Source organism: Moschus berezovskii, chromosome 9 (assembly GCF_049115385.1).
Source record: "Moschus berezovskii isolate FMDL1 chromosome 9, NW_MosBer_1.0, whole genome shotgun sequence".
Lineage (NCBI taxonomy): Eukaryota > Metazoa > Chordata > Mammalia > Artiodactyla > Moschidae > Moschus > Moschus berezovskii.
Window position 1 is genome coordinate 107,428,694 of NC_142468.1, and position 20,242 is coordinate 107,448,935.

The 20,242-nt window shown below is 38.6% G+C and overlaps 1 protein-coding gene across 4 annotated transcripts in view; it reads left to right on the forward strand.

Moving 5' to 3' along the window:
* TRIM36 (tripartite motif containing 36) overlaps positions 1-19,284 on the forward strand; it is a 31,567-nt gene extending 12,283 nt beyond the window's left edge. For all 4 annotated transcript variants that reach the window (XM_055436321.2, XM_055436322.2, XM_088840136.1 and 1 more), the window contains 7 exons: positions 1,200-1,346; positions 5,484-5,579; positions 9,264-9,517; positions 9,739-9,863; positions 13,250-13,540; positions 16,649-16,946; positions 18,504-19,284. In XM_055436321.2, the coding sequence (XP_055292296.1) occupies positions 1,200-1,346; positions 5,484-5,579; positions 9,264-9,517; positions 9,739-9,863; positions 13,250-13,540; positions 16,649-16,946; positions 18,504-18,858 (1,566 nt within the window). In that variant the 3' untranslated portion in view covers positions 18,859-19,284. The remainder of the gene's footprint in view (positions 1-1,199; positions 1,347-5,483; positions 5,580-9,263; positions 9,518-9,738; positions 9,864-13,249; positions 13,541-16,648; positions 16,947-18,503) is intronic.
* Positions 19,285-20,242: the final 958 nt, after the last annotated feature.

Consider the following 20,242-nt stretch of genomic DNA (forward strand, 5'->3'; position numbering starts at 1 on the left):
TTTAAAAATTTATGACTTCAACCTAGTGTTTGATGTGTGTTTTAAAATATTAATTAAATTGATTAGTACTATTCTATCATGAAGGAACCTATAATTACTAAGCATGTTGGGCTTTAGTTTTTATGAGTTAATTTAATAAAGTTGACCATTTTTGAGTATAAATTACAATCTTGTTCTATTTACAAATGTAAGATTGATAAGAGAACGAAATATGAATAAGTTTTATTGAGGAGAAAAGTGTTTTCCCTCCAAGTGTTATTCACTGTAGTAAAATTCTAAAAAGGTGTCTCTTATCCTATAGAATATTTACTTGTAATTTTGAGTTCTTGCTTTCTTTGCAGGAAGCCAAGCTTTATGTTCTAATTGTAATGGCTTTGAGAATGTAGGAACCTGGATATGCCTAAAATTTTGAAATCTTTTCCATTATTTTTCCTGGTGCTACATATTAGTATTAGGACTTTTTGTATTAGAATTAAAAAAATATTTCTAAGCTATCAGATAGCAGTTGTAGCTGCTTAAAATATTATCTTTTGAAATATTGAACAGCTTTTTGATTAAAACAATCCTTTTCTTCCAAATGAAAACAGCTATATTATATAAAATTCAGTTTAACTATGATGTTGGTTTATGGAATAAATAAAAGGGTAGAAACTAAAGTCTGGAAAGCACAGTTCTAAATCTGCTCAGTGTGTGGGTAACCAGTATGTAAAAGTGAGCATTCGGAACCTTGTATCATGAAGGGTTCCGGTTCCTGAGTAACAGGTTTCTTGTGAGGATAATGAAGCTCTAGGTTCTCAGAGTTGTTTGTTCGATACTTTATAAACATTGGTCATAATCATGAATAATTTCCTAGTCGTTGTGGGCAGAGGACCTTTCTAGCTTGTTTAAGCATTTTACTTAAGTCTGATAGGAAAGGAATTTTCAACTTCTTGGCACTAAGTTTAGGGGAAATAACATTTACATAATTAATTGACCATTTGAACCCTTAAATTGAAAAACAATAATTCTAATGTAGAGAATTTTCATACAATGGACCAAATGCTTTTATTTCTTTTTACATTTTTATTGCTTTAAGTGGCTTTAGTGATTTTATAATGCAAATCCTTGTGTTTTGTTACTTTATCCAATTACTTGACATCTTTTGAGTGCCAAGTAAGCTATGAAGACCCTTAATCCCACTTTTATCCTTTATTCAATAGATTTTGATGTGCCCAGAGCATGAAACAGAGAGGATAAACATGTACTGTGAATTATGCAGGAGGCCAGTCTGTCATCTCTGTAAGTTGGGTGGTAATCATTCCAATCACCGCGTAACCACCATGAGCAGTGCCTACAAAACCTTAAAGGTAGAGCTTATTTCAGAACTGAATTTTGATTCTTTATAACTTTTGACCTTTGACTTTTTTTCTGTATGAAGTCGTGGCAGATGGTGTGATCTGTTTACTGAAACGAGTTAACAGTCTGAAGCATTACTTAATGGTCTGCTGATATTAGTGGTTAGTATATGTGACCAGGCAGCTCTTTGTAATGTGCTAGTTCTAGAGTCTGAGTGCCGGGAGGGACAAAGGGCCCTTCAGTATGATCCATCCCTGTGTGAGCCCAGCGCCGTGATCTTAATGTGGTTACAGGAGTGACACGCTTTGAAGGGTAGTGGCTTTTTCAAGAAGCTTGATTCTTGTTGCTTGCCAGTAGAATAAGTATAAACTTTTTTGTTTATTGTGTGGATACTAGCTAAACCCGAGTTTCTTGCTGTCTGTTAACACTATACATGGCCCTCTTAATGCTTTTAAACTTGGGTTTTTTGTTTCATTCTTTTTTCCTTTTTAAAAAGGAATTCATTCATTTATAAATCTACCACCCATTTAAATTGTTGTCTCCTTTAACAATATATGTATGTGTTTTTTGGCCTGTGTCTAGTTTGCAGATCTACCTACAGTTTCATGTTTTGTGTTTTATGGATCTTTCATGCTCAGTCTGACCTCTTGAACACGTGGGTTACAGGTTTTTTTATTGTCCACCTTTGTTTACCTAATTCTGTTAACTGGTGTCATTTGTAGGTCAATTTTGACTGATTTTCCTCATCATTTTGAGTTGGATTCCCTTCCTGCCTTGCAAGCCTGGCAACTTTTGATCGACTGCTAGGTATTGCAAAGCTTACCCTTTTGAGCGCTAGATATTTTTGTATTTCTACAGTTCTTTGAGAGTTTTCTTCTAGTGTATGATTAATTTACTTGGGAACACTTTGTTCCTTTTGGGTCTTAGTGTTAAGCTTAGTTAGGCAGGACAGAACAGCATTTCGGTCTAGGACTAATTTTATCTGACTATTAAAGTAAAATTGTTTACTCTTCCCAATGCCCTATGAATTTTGAGGGTTTTAATGTTTTTTTTTTTTTTTTTTTTTTTTAGTCTGGGTGGTGGGGAATAGGCACTATTCTTAACTTGTGTGATCTCTGAAATTGTTCTTTCAATTTTTCTGGGCGATATTTTCCCCGGCCTGTGGCAATTTCCTTACACACATGAATTGACCAAAGCTCTTGTGAATAAAAAAGAGAAGCACTTGGTAAATGTCTGGAGTTCTTTTTTTTTGTGGCTAATTGTTCTTAGGTGTTATAGTCTATAACCTCTGGCTTACCCAGACTCTCAGCTCCATCTCCTCTTCTTGCAGGAGATCCTGAGCATAGTTTGGATTCTCTGCATCTCTGCATCAGGTCTGGGAAGTCTTCTCCAGACAATAAGCTGGGGCCACCATATTCCCTTGTCGCTCAGGATGGTAAAGAATCGTCTTGCAGTGCAGGAGACCCGGGTTCCATCTGTGGGTCGGGAAGATCCCCTGGAGAAGGAAATGGCAACCCACTCCAGTACTCTTGCCTGGAGAATCCTAAGGACAGAGGAGCCTGGCGGGCTACAGTCCATGGGGTCGCAAAGTCTCGGACACGACCGAGCGACTAACGCTTCACCGTAGGCCCCTCCTGTTTCCCAGCCCTCGAGGTCGCTGCCCTTTGTTTCTTGGTGTCCAGCGTCTTGAGAGCCGCCCCATTTGTTCTGTTAGTTGTTTCACGCAAGGGAGTGAGTCCTGTCTTAGCTTCTCCTGTGCCTTGCATTGGCAGTGCCACTGTTTGCCAGTTTTAACTTTGGCGTCTGTTCTGTTTGTTTCTTACTGGTTGAATGTTACACAAGTTGTCCAAAAAATTTTTTTTTTTGTTACCTGGAATTAATCTTTGGCAATAATATACAGCAAAGAGTCGGACACGACTGAGTGACTGAACTGAACTGAACTGAAAGTTAGCCTTTGCATTCTGTTGTTAACTTCTCTCATTGATGTTTCAGACTTCAGAAAAAATAGACCCTCTATGGAGTTTTCAGTTTATTCACTTTTTAGTAAGGACAAAAAGATTTAGGTTGGCAAGAAGATCTCCTAAGATCGTCCTTCTTCCTTGGTTTTAGGTTTTACGTCAGAGGGCTTCATGATCTAGGTGACAGGTTTATGACATCATTTCAGTTTTGCTTGCTGGAGTGTTGCAGGGGGAGATTACACACTCCCTCAGAGGGCCTCAGAGTCTCCTGGGACACTTGGTAAAGTTACAGAGGCCAGTGCCGACCTCCTTCAAGGAGCTTGGGCGTCTGTGTTCTCACGGGCTCTCAGGAGATTGGTACTCACTAGCATTTGAGAACCAAGCTAGCTTTGACCAGCTTTGGGGTCCTTGGGAATTTAGCCTCTCATCAGTTCCTGGAGAGCTGGGGTCTTAGTGGAACTAAGGGGTTTAAACCTGCTCCCCAGATGAGATGAGCTTCCCGGGTAGAGTGTCTAGTATTAGTGTCTGCTGCATACACTTTTTGGAGGCATATGAATAAATGGACTGCTGATTCTTGGTTAGAACAGATCTAGTCTTAACACAGACTGCCCAGGTTTAAGGGGACTCGGAAGACTGGAGCCGTCTCAGGTGAAGGCTGCTGTGGACTGTGGACTTGCTCTCAGCATCACAGCTCACTGGAACTGCTGAGACCTCGGACCATGCTTCTGAAGTCTGTCCTCTCTCTCCTCTAGCCTGTTTAGCCCTGCTGACATCATCTGTTGACTTAGAACTAAGTCCAATTCACTTCAGTTGTCTGAATTCCTTTCTTTGCTGCTGTGGCTAAGAAGAGTGCCAGGACTCATACCCAGTGGGTTTGGTCCTAACATGGGCCAGACAGGGGTGGGGTCCTGGAGGAACTGTCGTCTTCCTCACAGCTCGGTGCGGAGGCAGTGCCTCTCTGCCTGTGGCAGCGTGGTTAGTGTGCATGAGGAAGTTTCTAGTTCAGCTTCTTACTGTGTGATGTTTGTGTTCAGCTTTGGTTTCCTCGTCTGTAAAATGCTGTATTAAGACACAAGATTTTAATGTCTCTTCTGATCCTTAACATCCCGCAGTTTCCTTCTTGGTCCCATCTGCCCTGATTCCTCAGAAATCTTGTTCCTCCACCTCACAGGCCTTTCCTCTGTCCCTCTAGTGAGCCACGAGGGAAACTCACTGGGTCTGATCCTGGGTGTCCCAGGGAGTTGTAAAGGTACGTCCTGCCAGAGAGACCTGTTACTTTGATTTCTGTACACTTTCTCTTACCCTGTAACTTGGTCTAAGTGAAAAAAAGAAAGATGATATAGGAAGGAGATTCACTTCTCAAATTCCTAAAGCTTTATTTCTCTGCCCTGCTTCTTAATAACCCTTTTCAACCAGGAATGCCCAGATCTTCTGTCAGGGCTACAGCTTGCGAGGTGTTTTGTGGATTTTCTTAGTCTTGCTTAGACTCAGAATACGTTGTCTGTCACAGTTTTTTAGCCAATCGTGCTTCAGGGTATGATTGTTTTAAAATGTATTTTAGGCATACTGTGTTTTGTGGGCTGTACTAGAGATCTCACCAAAACCTATGACTGTCTCTATGGTAAACTATACCAGTGCCAGAATGACTGCTTTATAAACAAGTTATTCAGTAAGCTCTGAAAGTTACCTATTATTTATACATCTGTATTTTCATCGTTGTGTATTGCATGACTGTTCAATGAATATCGAGGCTGGGATGGACCATGATGATTATTTTGGAAGGGTCTTTGTTGTTTTTTCTGTTGTGTGTGTGGTATGTCAGTGTTTATGAGTGTGTTGTAAACTCTAATGGAAGAAAACACTGTTTCAATTGGTACTCTTCTGTTTACAGCTTTGTGAGGAATCATTCTGGGAGTAATAATGAGACAACAAAAATGTAGTTTGTAGGTTCGGGATTTTTGAGTGATTTGAGCATTTGAGTTCTTTCTGTTTGTTTGTTTTTAGGTAACCTACTTCTCATTGCTCATGTATCTTTGGGCCTGTGTGCTTAAAGCCAGTGATTGTTTACCCTGGGTTAATAACAGTAATCGCTGGAGTTGAAAGAGGAGGATGCTGTGTTAAGAAAAATTCTGCAAGCCCTTTGTTACACTTCTCTTTCTACTTATTTGTGTTTCCAATATGTTCTAACAGGAGAAGCTTTCAAAGGATATTGATTACCTCATTGGTAAGGAGAGCCAGGTGAAGAGTCAAATTTCTGAGCTAAACTTGCTGATGAAAGAAACAGAGGTAAGTGATATTTTTCTTTTCTTTTATATTTCAGAGGTGAGGTTTGCATATTTTTAATTTATTCATCTAGATATTCATTTATTCATTCATAAAATCCTCAGGGTATTTTATGAGCTGGGAGTACAGAGTTGTGTTAGGTTTTTACTCCTGCTTTTCTGGGACTAGGAAAACAAGTGTAAGGAATGGAATGCTGTGTGATCAGTGCTGATAGAGGTAGTGATTAAATGATACTGAAACACACATGAAAACATCATTTTCCTTATGTTGCTACTTTTGAGGTCTTTTTTTTTTGAGACATGTCTCAAAAGTAGCAACATAAGGAAAATAATGGCTTTCAAAATTATCTATTTTTTTTCACAAAACTAACAAATTGCATTTGAAAAATGTATGTTAATAGGAGTAGGTTATTTAAATTTCCCAGATATTCTTAAATATATACCTGTCATATGTTCATCAAAAGACATGTATTAGAATGTTCATAGCTGCAAAAAAAAAAAAATAAAAGGATGTTCGTAGCTGTATTATTTGTAATAACCACAAAATGGAAAGCACTCAAAAGCCCATCAGCAGTGGAATATAAATAGCAATGGTGAATGAATATCTGCAGCTGTGGGCCACGATGTAGATAAATCCTGCACTAATACTGAAAGGACGATGCCAGACCCAAAGGAGACTTGCTGTGTGAGGCTGAGAAGGGCGAGACTGGGCTGCGTGGCTCAGGGCAGGAGTTGCTGAAGAGGTGGAGGGTGAGTGCCTGCAAAGGTTATGCGGGCGTGCTTATGGAATACTGGTAGTATTACTTAGTCTGAGTGCTGGTCACGTGGGTGTGTTCACAAAGACTCTGTGATCCTTACACTTATGTGTGCATTTTTCTCTTTGCATATTATATTTCAGTAAAAAATTGGAACAATTGATAGCATTTTAAAAGTATAGCAGGATTCAGTGCGGCTGTGGTGCTGTTATCCCTCTGATAGGAATTCTATCTCAGTATAAAGCCCCAAAGATCTGTTACTTATTTTTATTTTATATTGTACTATATTTTATTTATAGTGTTGTGTTTGTTTCAGGTGTATAGCACAGTGATACAGTCATATATATATATATATATGAATTAACAAAAGCAGTTCCTGTCTTTTGATGGGGAGTTCGTGGTTTATAATATAAATGGCATTATTAAAAAAAAAAAAAGGATATGGTGGAACCAGATTTCTCACACAGTGCCAATGGCAATTCAAGATGGTTCAACCTCTTTGGAAAACAGATAATTTCTTAAAAAAAAATACATAGAGAATGTAAATGAAAAATATTGTCTGCCATATTAGTAAACAAAGGATGTTGCAGCCGTCAAGCCATTGTGTTATGCCTGCCCTGATGGTAAGCCCTGAGCGAACTCAGCATAAAAATATAATTCTGCTGTCAATTTATCAGACAGCAGTCACCCTGTCCCCCATGGTGCCCTCAGAAAATGTAGGACAAGAAAACACAGGATATTGGCTCCAGAAAAAAAAAAAAGTATAGCAAAAGAGGATAGAATTAGGTTATTTTTAAATTCCAAATGTTCTTCACTGACTTTGATCCCTGTTTTCTTTATTTGAAATAAATTGAAGGTCGTTTACTCTTGATCCCTTTAAAAGTTTTAATTAAATATAAAAATATTCTGACTAGCATGAGACTTATATCTTAAAACAAATACTTTCTAAAAGTGGGTTAAATTATTGAAAAATTAGGTGAATTAACACATTACCAATATTGCTTTAGTTTTTAATATTTTACTGATTGCTTTCACCATCCTGAGTAAGTTGGTTTTATGTGTAATTTGAAAGGTAGGGTTTTGTTTTTCATGTTTGTGTCTGATTGACAAACTCTTCACAGTTTACTGTAATCCCCTGACACATAGCACATTATCACCTAGACAGTAGGTCTTCAGAGATTATATCTGTTTCATTTTAGGTTTGTCTTTCATAGTTTTCTCAGTCATCTGGCTTTATTTTTTAAAATGTGTGTTTGGCTGTGCTGGGTCTTCATTGCCGTGCAGACTTTCTCGAGTTGTGGCGAGTGGGGGCTCCTCTTGGGTGCAGTGCAGGGGCCTCTCATTGCAGTGGCTCCTTGTTGCGGAGCATAGGCTCTAGGGCATGCAGGCTTCAGTACTTGGGGTGCACGAGCTTAGTTTTCCCACGGTATATGGACTCTTCCTAGACTAGGGATCGAACCGCATGCCCTGCATTGCCAGGAGGATTCTTATCTACTGTACCACCAGGGAAGTCCTGCCTTTACTTCTGAGATAAGGAAATCCAGTGCTTATTTTTGAGTTTGTCATTCAGTAGCTTGAAAACTGAGGAATTCAGGCATTAAGTATTCATGTAGGCACTGACTCCTTGAGATCCTGGAGAAATTATTTAACGTTTTTTGTACCTTTGACCTAAGCTGTATGTGTAGGGTTATCAGTAAGAGTCTTCTGTACTAGAAAATATGTCTCCATTCTCTGTGAAGACTTTGCTCGAAACAGTCTCCTCTTTACCTGTGTATAATGATATTTCTGAATTTAATGTGATGTGTCACTGAAAAACTACCAGAGTGTCATCACCTTCTTTCTCTCCTCCCATCCCCCCTTTAAAAAATTGGCTCTTGGGGTTAGAAAACAAGAGAAGGAAATCTGGAAAAAATTTCCTTTCATTATAAATGTTGGCCAGAAGCCACTGGAAAATGTACAGTGCACTTGTGCCATATATTGTCAGCTTTTAAGAATGTTCTCGAAGACTCTATACTGTTGGCTGCTGCTGTGAGTGTGTTATAAGTGCTTGTAAGTGCTTTGCTAGTCTTGTTTCCAAGGTCAAGTCTCTGATTTTGTGGACATCCAACATGTTCAGTAAGCACAATAGAGAGGGCCACTTTATGGCAAAGTAGTGGAGCAGCTGTGATACAGAGAAAATGTGTGACGCTGAGGTGTGCGCTTATGTATTGATAATCTTTCTCAGTCTTAAGAAAAGCCTACTTGGTCTCTCTTATTCCTAGTTTTCAGAACAGAAAAACAATAAAGAAGTTAATTTGCATAACATTTAATTAAATCAGTATTAATTAATTTACAATTTATTTATAGTTATTGGATTGTCTGAAAAGTTCGTTTGGATTTTTGCATAAGATATTACAGAAAAACCCAAATGAACTTGTTGGGCAACCCAATATATCACTAATACTAGTTTGAAGAGAAAAGTTACAATTTTATATCTTAGTAATGTAATTTTTTCAGTTTTATATCTGGTTTACCTTTTTTAAAAATTGGAATATGATAGAAGAATAAAATTTCTTGAATTAGAAGTGAATAAATAACTGCAGATTTTTTTTCCCTGTGTCCTCGGTTAAATCAGATAATTTCTGCCTAAGTTCCTTCACATACAAATTGATCATTGCTTTTTATTTCATTGAATACATTGTTTATTGCTGGACTTTGGAGATTGAAAGCTTAAGGAAATACAGTTATTATAAAATCACAAACTGTGTCTAAAAGTTGCTGATCACCCCTCACTAAGCATATTTGGTGTCAGGTTATTGTTCTGACAGCTTCAAGGCGTCAGACAAAATCTTCTTCCTTCCAGGATTTGGGTTTGTTGCGCTGAATTTTGACTCCTTTATGAAAAGATGTTTGGATCTAGCAGATGAGCTAATGCTTTGCTTGTTTTACAATAGTGTAATGGAGAGCGGGCTAAAGAAGATGCAGTTACACATTTTGAAAAGCTCTTTGAGATCCTAGAAGAGAGGAAGTCATCTGTGTTGAAGGCAATTGATGCTTCTAAGAAACTAAGATTAGACAAATTTCAGACTCAAATGGAAGAGTACCAGGGGCTGCTGGAGAACAATGGGCTTGTGGGGTACGCCCAGGAAGTGCTGAAGGAGACGGATCAGTCTTGCTTTGTCCAGACGGCAAAGCAGCTCCATGTCAGGTATTTTGCTTTGAACTGGCAGTCTTTCTAGCAGTGTCTTTGGACACGCTCTGCGTTTCCGCTGCAGCTCTGATGGCTTCGGAATGCTGTGTTGTGTGCAGTAACTCTTGCTCCACTCTTAAACGAGTGCTGAGTGAAGTTTTCTTTTGTTAATCTTATTGCAGATATTTAGTCTGATTTGCCTCTTTAAAGAATCATTTTTATTTTATATCTGTCTATAGAATACAGAAAGCTACAGAATCTTTGAAGAGCTTTAGACCTGCGGCTCAAACTTCTTTTGAAGACTATGTTGTTAACACATCTAAACAAACAGAACTTCTTGGAGAATTATCTTTTTTCTCAAGTGGTAAGTTTTAATATCAGCATGCCTTCGCTTCTGTGGAATTCACACTGTGTAGACGAACCATGGGCTTTCCTGGTGGCTCAGCGCTGAAGAATCCACCCGCCAGTATAGGAGATGCAGATTTGATTTCTGGATTGGGAAGATCTCCTGGATAAGGAAATGGCAACCCACTCCAGTATTCTTGCCTGGGAAATCCCATGGACAGAGGAACCTGGCGAGCTACAGTTCTGGGGGTTGCAACTAGTTGGACTCAACTAAGCAACTAAACAACAACAGAATACACACAAATTCTCTTCAGCTTGACATAAAGTGGCAACTCAGTTGCCCAGACCTTCCTATCTTAAAATCGTATGCCATTTATGTTTTTATAACCATGTTTTTATGCCCCCAAGCTAGGTTCTGTTGGTTTGTTTGTTTTTAAACATACGATGAAAGAATGGCATCACACTGTCTGTGTCTTTTTTGGTAAATTGCTTTTTTGAGAAATTAAGTTTAGGATAAATTTTGTTAATATATGAAGTCCTGGTTTACAGCTGTATTTCAGCTTTAATACCCAACTGTGTGAATAACCCCCTGCTGAGCAGCAGTCTGCCCTTGTCTGTGGTCTGTTGTAAACAGCCCTATCAGACACCTCCGTGAGTGCTTCCCTGCCTCTGTGCGAGTTTCCCTGGGGCAGAAGCCTGGAAACGGCAAGATGCCTAAGCGCTTACAGTGCTGTATGAGTTTGCTAGGGCTGCTGAAACGAAACACCACTGATTGGGTGGTTTAAACACCAGAAATTTGTTTTCTTAGATTCTGGAGCCTAGAAGGCTGAGATGAAGCTGTTGGGCATGGGCAGGGTTGGTTTCTTCTGACACCTCTCTCCCGGAAGTGCCATCTTTTCCTTGTGTTTTCACACGGTCTTCCCTCTATGCGTATCTGCATCCAGATTTCATCTTATAAGGACTCCAGTCATATTGGACTGGGTCCACCTTAATGACCTGATTTGAACTGTGGTACTTCTTTAAAAGCCCTCTCTCCAAATAAAGGCACGTTCTGAGGTATTAATACTAGGGGCTATAACCTTAACATGCGAATTTTAGGACACATGGTTCAGTCCCTAATGTTTGCTTGTGTTTGTGTTCTGCTGCTCACCAATAGGGAGGTAGTCCGTTCCATTTTTCTTCTCATCTTGTTTATCTCCTTCAGATTTCTCTTCTAGTCATGGTGAACAATTACAATCTTTGGAAAAGTATCTGTGTGTGTCCTTAGTTGCTCAGTTGTGTCCGACTCTTTGCAACCCCATGGACTGTAGCCCGCCAGGCTCCTCTGTCCATGAGGATTCTCCAGGCAAGAATACAGGAGTGGGTTGCCATGCCCTCCTCCAGGGAACTTCCCAACCCAGGTCTCCCGCATTGCAGTCAGATTCTTTACAGTCTGAGCCACCAGAGAAGCCCAAGAATACTGGAGTGGGTAGCCTGTCCCTTCTCCAGGGGACCTTTCTGACCCAGGAAGCAAACCTGGGTCTCCTGCATTGCAGGTGGATTCTTTACCAGCTAAGCTACAAGGGAAGCCCTTGGAGAAGTATAAGCTTGATTATTGTGTAGATGTAGATGTCTGGTTTGTATTTAGTCAAAAGAAATGTGTCTTGTTAAACACTGAAGTGTTTTTACTGTGACCGTCTCTCTCTCCCAGCCAGTGCCTGAGTCTCCTTTTGGCTGTGTACTTTTCTTATCTACTCTCTTTTTCCAAAATGTGTACTTGAATTGTTTTTATATATGTGTGATTGTTTGTTTCCTTAGGAGTACAGGGTCCTTCCTCCTCTGGGGGGGTGGTCCCAAAACTGTCTTTGGAAAGAGGAGATTGAGGTTGGGCAATCTCAGGCTATGCCAGTGCATAATGAAAAGCCAGTAAAACCTGTGGGTCAGGATGTAAAGTGGTCACGGTCTTCCGCATGCTGGGTGCTCTCCTCACTGTTCCCTGCATGAACATTTTTTTAGTAAGCTGTGCTTTAAAAAAAAGAAAAGAAAGATGTATAGGGTGAGGCATACCAGTCATAATTGTTTTTTTTTTTTTAACTTTAAAACATAGTTTGGATGACTTTTTAGATCCCTTGGCTGCACAGAGACATGCACAGATATCCTTCTGCTGTCCATTGCTTGTGCACAGCTGGAGGGTGAAGGAGACCCCTGCTTTTCATTTCATGTGTCTCTGTGATTTGATATAAATGTGTGCGTGTTTCTGTGTGCATGTGTAACCCTTACAGCTTATTTTTACCATATGACCAAAGCAGTTAAGCTGTTTGGAATTTCTTCTTTGGAAAAGATTATGAATACACACAAATATTTAGCTGTGAAAGTTTAATCATTGTATTTTTAGTGAAAAATTAGAAACATGTTTCTGAAAATAGTTAAGTGTTGCTACAGTGGAACGCCACTGGGAGAAAAATACTGGCAGGAGCTATACAAAATTATTATAGTGATAATCTTTGAGTTACTTAATTTGTGTGTGTGTGTATTTTATGTAGTTTCTTATTTTCTTACAAAAATATGTGTCTTGTTAATGCCAAGAAAAAGTCATTTTAAATTGCTTTGCAATTCTGAGAAAGATAATATGAAAGGAAATTATATAATATTTTGACATTTATTATTATACTAACCAAACTTAGATTTTAAAACACTTACTACAATAACTTAAAAGAGGACAGAAATTAGAAATTTCACATCCAGGGTTGTTATTTCAGTAGATGGGCATTGAAGGATATATGGTTAAGATTTTTGATTTATGACATTTTGGAATTAATATGAAAGCTAAAATTGTTTTACTAATTTTGTCTTATTTTTCATTCATCTTTCCCCTCTCAGTTTTAAACATAAATACACACTTTAAAAATCTCTATTTTGTTACTTTTCTTTTAAAATTTTATTGTGACAAAACTTATCCTGAGATCCACCCTCTTAAATTTTTGGTATAGAATGTGGTTTTATTGCCTGTAGTCACAGGGTGTACAGCAGATCTCTAGAGCTTATTCATCTTGCTTAACTGAAACTTTATACCTGTCTGTTAAGAAGTATACATTTCTCCCTGCCCCCCAGCCCCTGGTAACCACCATTCCAGTCTTTGATTTGGAGAACTTGGCTATTGTAGATACCTCACATAAGTGGAATCATGACATCAGCACTGGTCTTTCTGTGTCCTATTTGCTTAATTGAGCCTGTCCTCAGAGTCCATCCATGTTGTTGTATTTACAGGAATTATTGTTTTATTTATGCACCTTATTATAAATATAGAAATTTCTTGGACAACAGAGAAATCCTCTAGTTTTTGTCAATAAATCATTTTTACTGAGGAAAAAATAAGGTTTCTGAAATAATAGTTTAATGTTGTTTTCTGTTTTATAATTCTTTCAGGTGTAGATGTGCCAGAGATCAATGAGGAACAGAGCAAAGTTTATAACAACGCTTTGATAAATTGGCACCATCCAGAAAAGGATAAAGCTGATAGCTATATCCTTGAATATCGCAAGGTTAATCGAGATGAAGAAATGTTGTCTTGGAATGAGATAGAAGTGTGTGGCACAAGTAAAGTCATTTCCGATCTTGAGAGTAACTGTGACTATGCTTTCAGAGTAAGAGCCTACAAGGGCTCTATCTGCAGTCCTTCCAGCAGAGAACTGGTTCTTCACACTCCTCCGGCTCCAGGTAGTGTGATTGCTGGGAGTAAGAACAGTGTGCAGCTGGAAGAGCCCGTGATAAAAAATAAACCTGCTGATGTGTCTGTGCAGACCTACATTAAAGCCACCTCTCATTTGTAAAAGACTCTAGAAAAGTAGATTCTATATCCAGCTAGGACTGAGAAATAGAATGAATGCTTGAATTTCACCATGTAGGCTGAGAATAGGATTAGACTTCTAACTGATAACAGGTACAGAATAACATGACGTTTGAACGTGTAGGGTTATTAATTTGGAATTAAAATAGTGTAAATGCTACCTTATGAGTTTTAAATAGTATAATTCTATTTTTTGGATCAGTTTATAGAGATCTCTATTAGCATAGGATCTGGGTAGATATTTTGGAAATTTGTTGGTATAATAACATGAAGTATAATTTTAGTTAACCTAATTCTGAATTGTCTGGCTTTTCTAACCCAGTGATTACCAGCCCAGGGGGCTGGAAGGCACATTTTAAAGCCACATGGATAGCCCTCCTCCCCCTTCCCCCGACACTGGAAGCTCCTCCTACCCAGCACTGCCTCTCCTTTCCCACTTGGTAACCACTGACACTACTTAAACAAGGCCTGTACGTTTTTATAGAAGGAGAGTGACTTACAGGTTGGTTAGTCCACTGCAGTGTTTCCAGGGATAAGGGACGTATAGAAGCAGAGTTATGCTCATCCTGGTGACCAGGAAGTCGTTTTGCCCTGCTGGTCACTGCCTTAGACGTTCCCTCACTTGGCCTTTAGACCCCGTTGCTCCTGTCCGTTGTCAGTGGCTCATGTACCCGTATTCCGTGCACTCTGCCCTTCCTTGCCGTTTTGTCCAGGGTGTGCTATTCACTCTTTGTTTTTCATGTATATTGTAGCTAATTAAGAAAAAACAGCAACCAAATGCATGAGCTTGGCTAAAATTATTTTTCTTGAATTTTAATAATATCCAAAAGAGAGTTTTAGGGTGCATTTACAAGTATTCAGTACATATTTTATGGTTTGTGTAGTTTCCACTTTGTTTTCTAGTCTGACTGAAAGTAGATGGAAAAGGAAACCGGAGAGTCGCTGCTGTTTTCAGTGACAAAGTGGAGGGCGTGGCGGAGGGGAAGCATTAGAAGCTGTCTGCCTTTTCTCTGGGAGAAGCCATATGAGACATTTGAGATTGAAAGCAAGTGTGCATCGTCATGCCAGGACAATAGGCATTACTGGGAAGACTGGTCAGATCTCACTCATGGAAAATGGTTTTAGCTTGTTAGCAACATGGCAACCCACTCGACTTTCCTTGCCTGGAGAATCCCCATGGACGGAGGAGCCTGGCAGGCTATAGTCCATGGGATCGCAGAGAGTCAGACATGACTGAGTGTTAAAGTTTGCCATTTTAGCTATTTTTAACTGGATGCAGCAGTGGCATTAAGTACATTCTGTGCACCCATCATTATAGTCTCTGGAACGTTTTCATTTTTCCAAATCAATACTGCATCCATTACACAGTAACCGCCCCCATCCACCCTTCCTCCAGAGCCTGGCAACCTCTATTCTGCCTCTGCCTCTATGAATCTGCCTATTCTAAGTACCTTGTGTGTGAATGGATTTGCATAATCCTTTTGTGACTGGCTTATTTTCAAGGTTCCTCCATGTTGTGGCACGTATCAGAATTTCCTAACATTTTTAGGTTGAATGGTATTCCATTGTATGTATATCCCCCTGTCAACTTAAAAAAAAAAAAAGCCCAATGTGAGAGTGTTATTGGGGGCAAAATGAGGACTGCAGTCTGGGAAAGCAGCCACTCAAAGAGCTCTGAGAAGCTGCTCCAAAGAGGCAGAGGGGAAGGTCAGTATATGTGTGATTTTAGTGAAGGGAGAGTCCCTGCAATCAAGCACATTTTTTTTTTTAGAAGGTTTCTGCTAGTCACAAGGAGCAGTCGTCACCATGAAGATTTTAGTGCTCTTTTAGATAGGAGGCGATAACAAGACCTGGGCTCATAAACTAGGCTCCTGAAAATAGAGCAGTCCTACCAGTCCACCCTCCCCGCCCGCCCCCCTGCTCAGAGGGCCTCGTTTCTGCTGTCTGCCGTGAGCTCCTTTCAGGAGTGTTGAAAACCAGCAGCTGCAGCAGCACATGATTTAATCCTTGCAGAGATAGATGGCAAGTGCCAGTGGCAAGTGCCAACTTGAAGTTGACACCACATTTTCTTTGTGCATTCATCCGTTGACGGGTATTGGGATGTTTCCACTTTCTGGGCTAGCTGCCAATGAATGTTAGGCATAATGGGTTTAAGTTGATAGGCTTAGGAGAGTAGTGTTGTCTCCATTCTGCAGTTGAGGAAATTAAAGTTTAGGTAAAGCTCCAGTTAAATGTTGGAGCCAGGAATTCAAACCCAAGTGTCTCTGAACCCAAAGCCTGTGCTTTTTTTTTTTTTTTTTAAAGCAAAACACTGTTTCTTGTGTCTGCCATCTTGATTGGTAAGGAGAAGACCTTATTAAAATTGCTAATATTTTCAGTATTTATAAAATTTGGGCTTCCCTAGTGGCTTGGTTGGGAAGGAATCTGCCTGCAATGCAGGACACCTGGGTTTGATCCCTGAGTCAGAAAGATCCCCTGAAGAAGGAAATGGCAACCCACTCCAGCTTTCTTGCCTGGAGAATTCCATGGACAGAGGAGTGGGACAGGCCGCAGTCCGTGGAATTGCAGAGAGTTGGACATGACTGGGACTAACTTAAAAGATAAAATTTGAAATAAATTTTAAGAAAACATGCAGATATTTTTGAAAATATGCAACCCCTTATTTCAGGGATAAAAACAGAACAGAGTCAGTAGTATAAGGTGTTTAGGTGTGCTGTATCTATTCCAAGGAGCTACATTCATAAATTTCTCCGACACTGAAAATGTTTCTTCCACTTTGAAATTTCTGAAAATTTTCAGGTATAGAGAGTTTGCTGGAAATAATTTCTAAGTTGGGGTTTTGGTTTGTGAGAAGGGTAGAATAATATTCTTCCTCCTATCTCTTTTTAGTAATTTCCATTTGAAAACCTGTTAAATTTAACCATAGAGTGTAGAAATGCTAATAAATAAATTGCAGGCTAATTTTAAGCTGTTTGCAGTTTTCAGTTTCCTCTTTGATGAAAAATGCGGCTATAATAATGAGCACCTCCTGCTGAACTTGAAGAGAGACCATGTGGAGAGCAGAGCTGGATTTAACCTCCTGCTTGCTGCGGAGCGGATCCAAGTGGGTTATTACACCAGCCTAGACTACATCATTGGAGATGTTGGGATTACTAAAGGGAAGCATTTTTGGGCCTTCCGTGTGGAGCCGTATTCGTACCTGGTGAAAGCAGGCGTCGCTTCCAGTGACAAACTGCAAGAATGGCTCCGGTCTCCCCGGGACACAGTTAGTCCAAGGTAGATTCTTTTATTAATCTAGATCTTGATAATTCTTTAATTCTGTGAAATGTAAACATCCTGGGTTAGCAAGGCAAGCCTGAAAGTGGACTTGGATTTATTTACTGCATTTGGAGCATTTAGTATTTATAGTATGCCTTTCTTAGATTCAGATGTTTTGGCTGTGCTTATGTGGCTGGCTAAGAAAAGATGTCCCGTCGTCTTGTATCACACAGTTAAATTCTAATGCTGTGAGGAAACAAGTCTTTTTTGGGTACACCTCTTGATTATGGTATAGCTTTGCAATTTAGAATATTCAAAGGCTTTCATATCAGTTGTCTTAATTATAAATAAAATTGCATAAATAATGTTTTTATTTATTTTAGTCCCTCAGTCGTGTCCGACTCTTTGAGACCCCATGGACCGTAGCCTTCCAGCCTCCTTGTTCCATGGGATTCTCCAGGCAAGAATACTGGAGTTGGTTGCCATTCTGTTTGCCTCTAAATGCCATATTTCACAAGTGGTGCTAAATGGATACAATTTCTTTAAACAGTCCTATAAGTACTTTAAAAATTTGGTCACGGTAAACATGTTCCCATGGCAAAGAATTTCAGTTTCTTGAGAGTGTTTAATGTTCTGTACAGTTTAGTTTTGTTACATGATGTAGTGCGATCTAGTCCAGACAGATAATTTTTGATCACTTATGTCTACAGAAATCCCAGAGTAACAATCTGAGTGATAGAAAAAATTGTTGCCCTAAGGTGAGAAACTGAAATAATAGCGAAAATTGAAATATGGAAATAGTTACTTAAACATAGTGGAGTGTCTACTTGGTAAATTATTAACAATGTTAAAAAAAGTTTATAACATGAGAAATACTAGAAAAGACCTGGTTGAAATGGTTGATGTACTATGTTCACAAATGCACTAATATAAGAAACACACTGCATAGGGAAAAAATGGAAGGAACTTTGTGTCAAAATTTTCGTTAAGGTGTTACTGTTTTATGATCAAAGGAGAATAAAGCTCTTCATGATACTTGCTTGCATCATAGAGCCATGTAGAAAATCACAACCAGGAAATAACTGTTCTTAGCAGGAGAATGAAACATCCTTTTTTCTGCTTTATTTTGTAGTGCCCATTTGTTTTACATAATCTGATGAATTCTTTGGATTAGGGGATCTGTGTTGGTTTCTGTTTTCTTATATATGATTTTATGCTATAAATATTCAATATTTGTCAAGTCCCTTCCATTTCATCCCCCTGCTTTATTTTTGATAGGCCAAAATTACTAATTATTTTTAACTTCTCATCTGTTTATATATATAGGTAAAAATGGATGATATTTTATGACAATTTGGGTCTGAGTCTGTGGTGTAATTCTAAGTGACATTGTGTAGTCCTTATGTTTCTAGTTGATTATGGTTTAACAGAAAGGTTTTGATGTAAAAGCAGTTACAATTGATTTTAATTTAACTTGATGTATATTATCTTGTGAAAATGTTCTGAAGTGACTTGAAGGCCTTTGGATGATGATGCAGATAAGATTCTGCTTTGTCTGTCTGTGTTGTGCTTCAGATACGAGCAGGACAGTGGGCACGACAGCGGAAGTGAGGACACCTGTTTTGATTCTTCGCAACCCTTCACGTTAGTTACTATAGGTATGAAGAAATTTTTTATTCCCAAGTCACCTACTTCTTCTAATGAACCTGAAAATAGAGTTCTTCCCATGCCAACAAGTATAGGAGTTTTACTTGACTATGATAAAGGCAAAGTGGCTTTCTATGACATGGATCACATGAAATGCCTTTATGAGCGCCAAGTGGACTGCTCGCATACGATGTATCCAGCATTTGCTTTGATGGGCAGTGGAGGAATCCAGCTCGAAGAATCCATCACAGCAAAGTACCTAGAATACCAAGAGAACATGTAGTCCACGCATCTGATGTGACTTAGGATGAAACGTGTGAGCAGAGCAATGCCTTGGTGTTAACCTTCGTAACTAATTATATATCATCTGAGTATTGTGTCACCACACTTACTTTTTGTGTGTGTTTCTTCTTCAAACACAGAAAACCTAAGCAGCCTTTCTGCCTTTCACAAATGCCGGGGAGAAGACATTCTTTCCTAGTTAACACTGAGATGGGTAACTGGACTCTCCTTTTTATGCACAGGAAATCTAACTTATTTGTATCAGCTTGTGTTGCTGATACTTAGACATTCCTTGTTTTGGGCTGGGGGAAGGGATCCCAAAGTATTTATTACTCTTCTTTTGTGTTTGGTTTTTCATTTTTGTATCATGTTTGTGTCCTTGGAGAAGATATTTTTAAATGCCTTATGGATAGAAAGTAGTACTAAGCATGGTGTTGTGCATTTGTTTTTAATAGGAAAACAAAGGTATAGATAGATAAAACGAAAAAGGCCATAGAAATAGTAGTATATTTAAATGGGAAATTATGTATTTAAGAATATACTGCCTAGAAAATGAATACTACTGTTTGTTTTTTTCTGAGACCACAAACTATAAGGACATTTTAAAGAGTTTTCTTGGCTGGTAATGCCCATACTTGCATGTGTAAGAAACATGGTTTATTGCAGGAAACACAGAATTCTTGGTTAACACATGAAGCTTTTTACTTCATATGATTTTTTTGGGAAATTTTTTTCTTCAATTTTTTTTTTTTTAGTTACTTTGTGAGCATATTTGAGCTTATATCAGATATTTATTTTTACTGGGGAGCCTGGTGGGCTGCCGTCTATGGGGTCACACAGAGTCGGACACGACTGAAGTGACTTAGCAGCAGCAGCAGTGACAATAATGATGTCATTCTTTTGCTTTTTGTGTCTTGTAATTTTCATTTTGGGACACAAATATTACATATCAGATTGTCCTGGTTTATGTTTACATGTTTGAAAAGTTCACAATATATTTTCAGTGTCATTAAGTATTTTATAAAATGTGAAGTAACTATCTGGTCAGTTGTATGGCATTTTCTATGGCTCATTGGTAATAAGCATTTATTATATAAGGAAATAAAAGTATAGATTTGTTTAGAAATAATAACTGAAATCATAATGACTGTGTATACCCTTAAAAGTCAAAAGTTCTTTGAAGAATTACATTTTATCTAAATTTTATCCTCATTTTTGAAAGATACTCTTTCTTGGGTGATTTTATTTAAAGTGGTTAGTGTTTTTAGAGTATTCAGAAACTAGACTGTTAAGTATATTTAGCGTTAATCATTTTGGAATTCTTTTGACACATTTTAATTGACTAACCAAAACTCTTAGCTCTGGCTTTTTTGTTGTTGTTATAT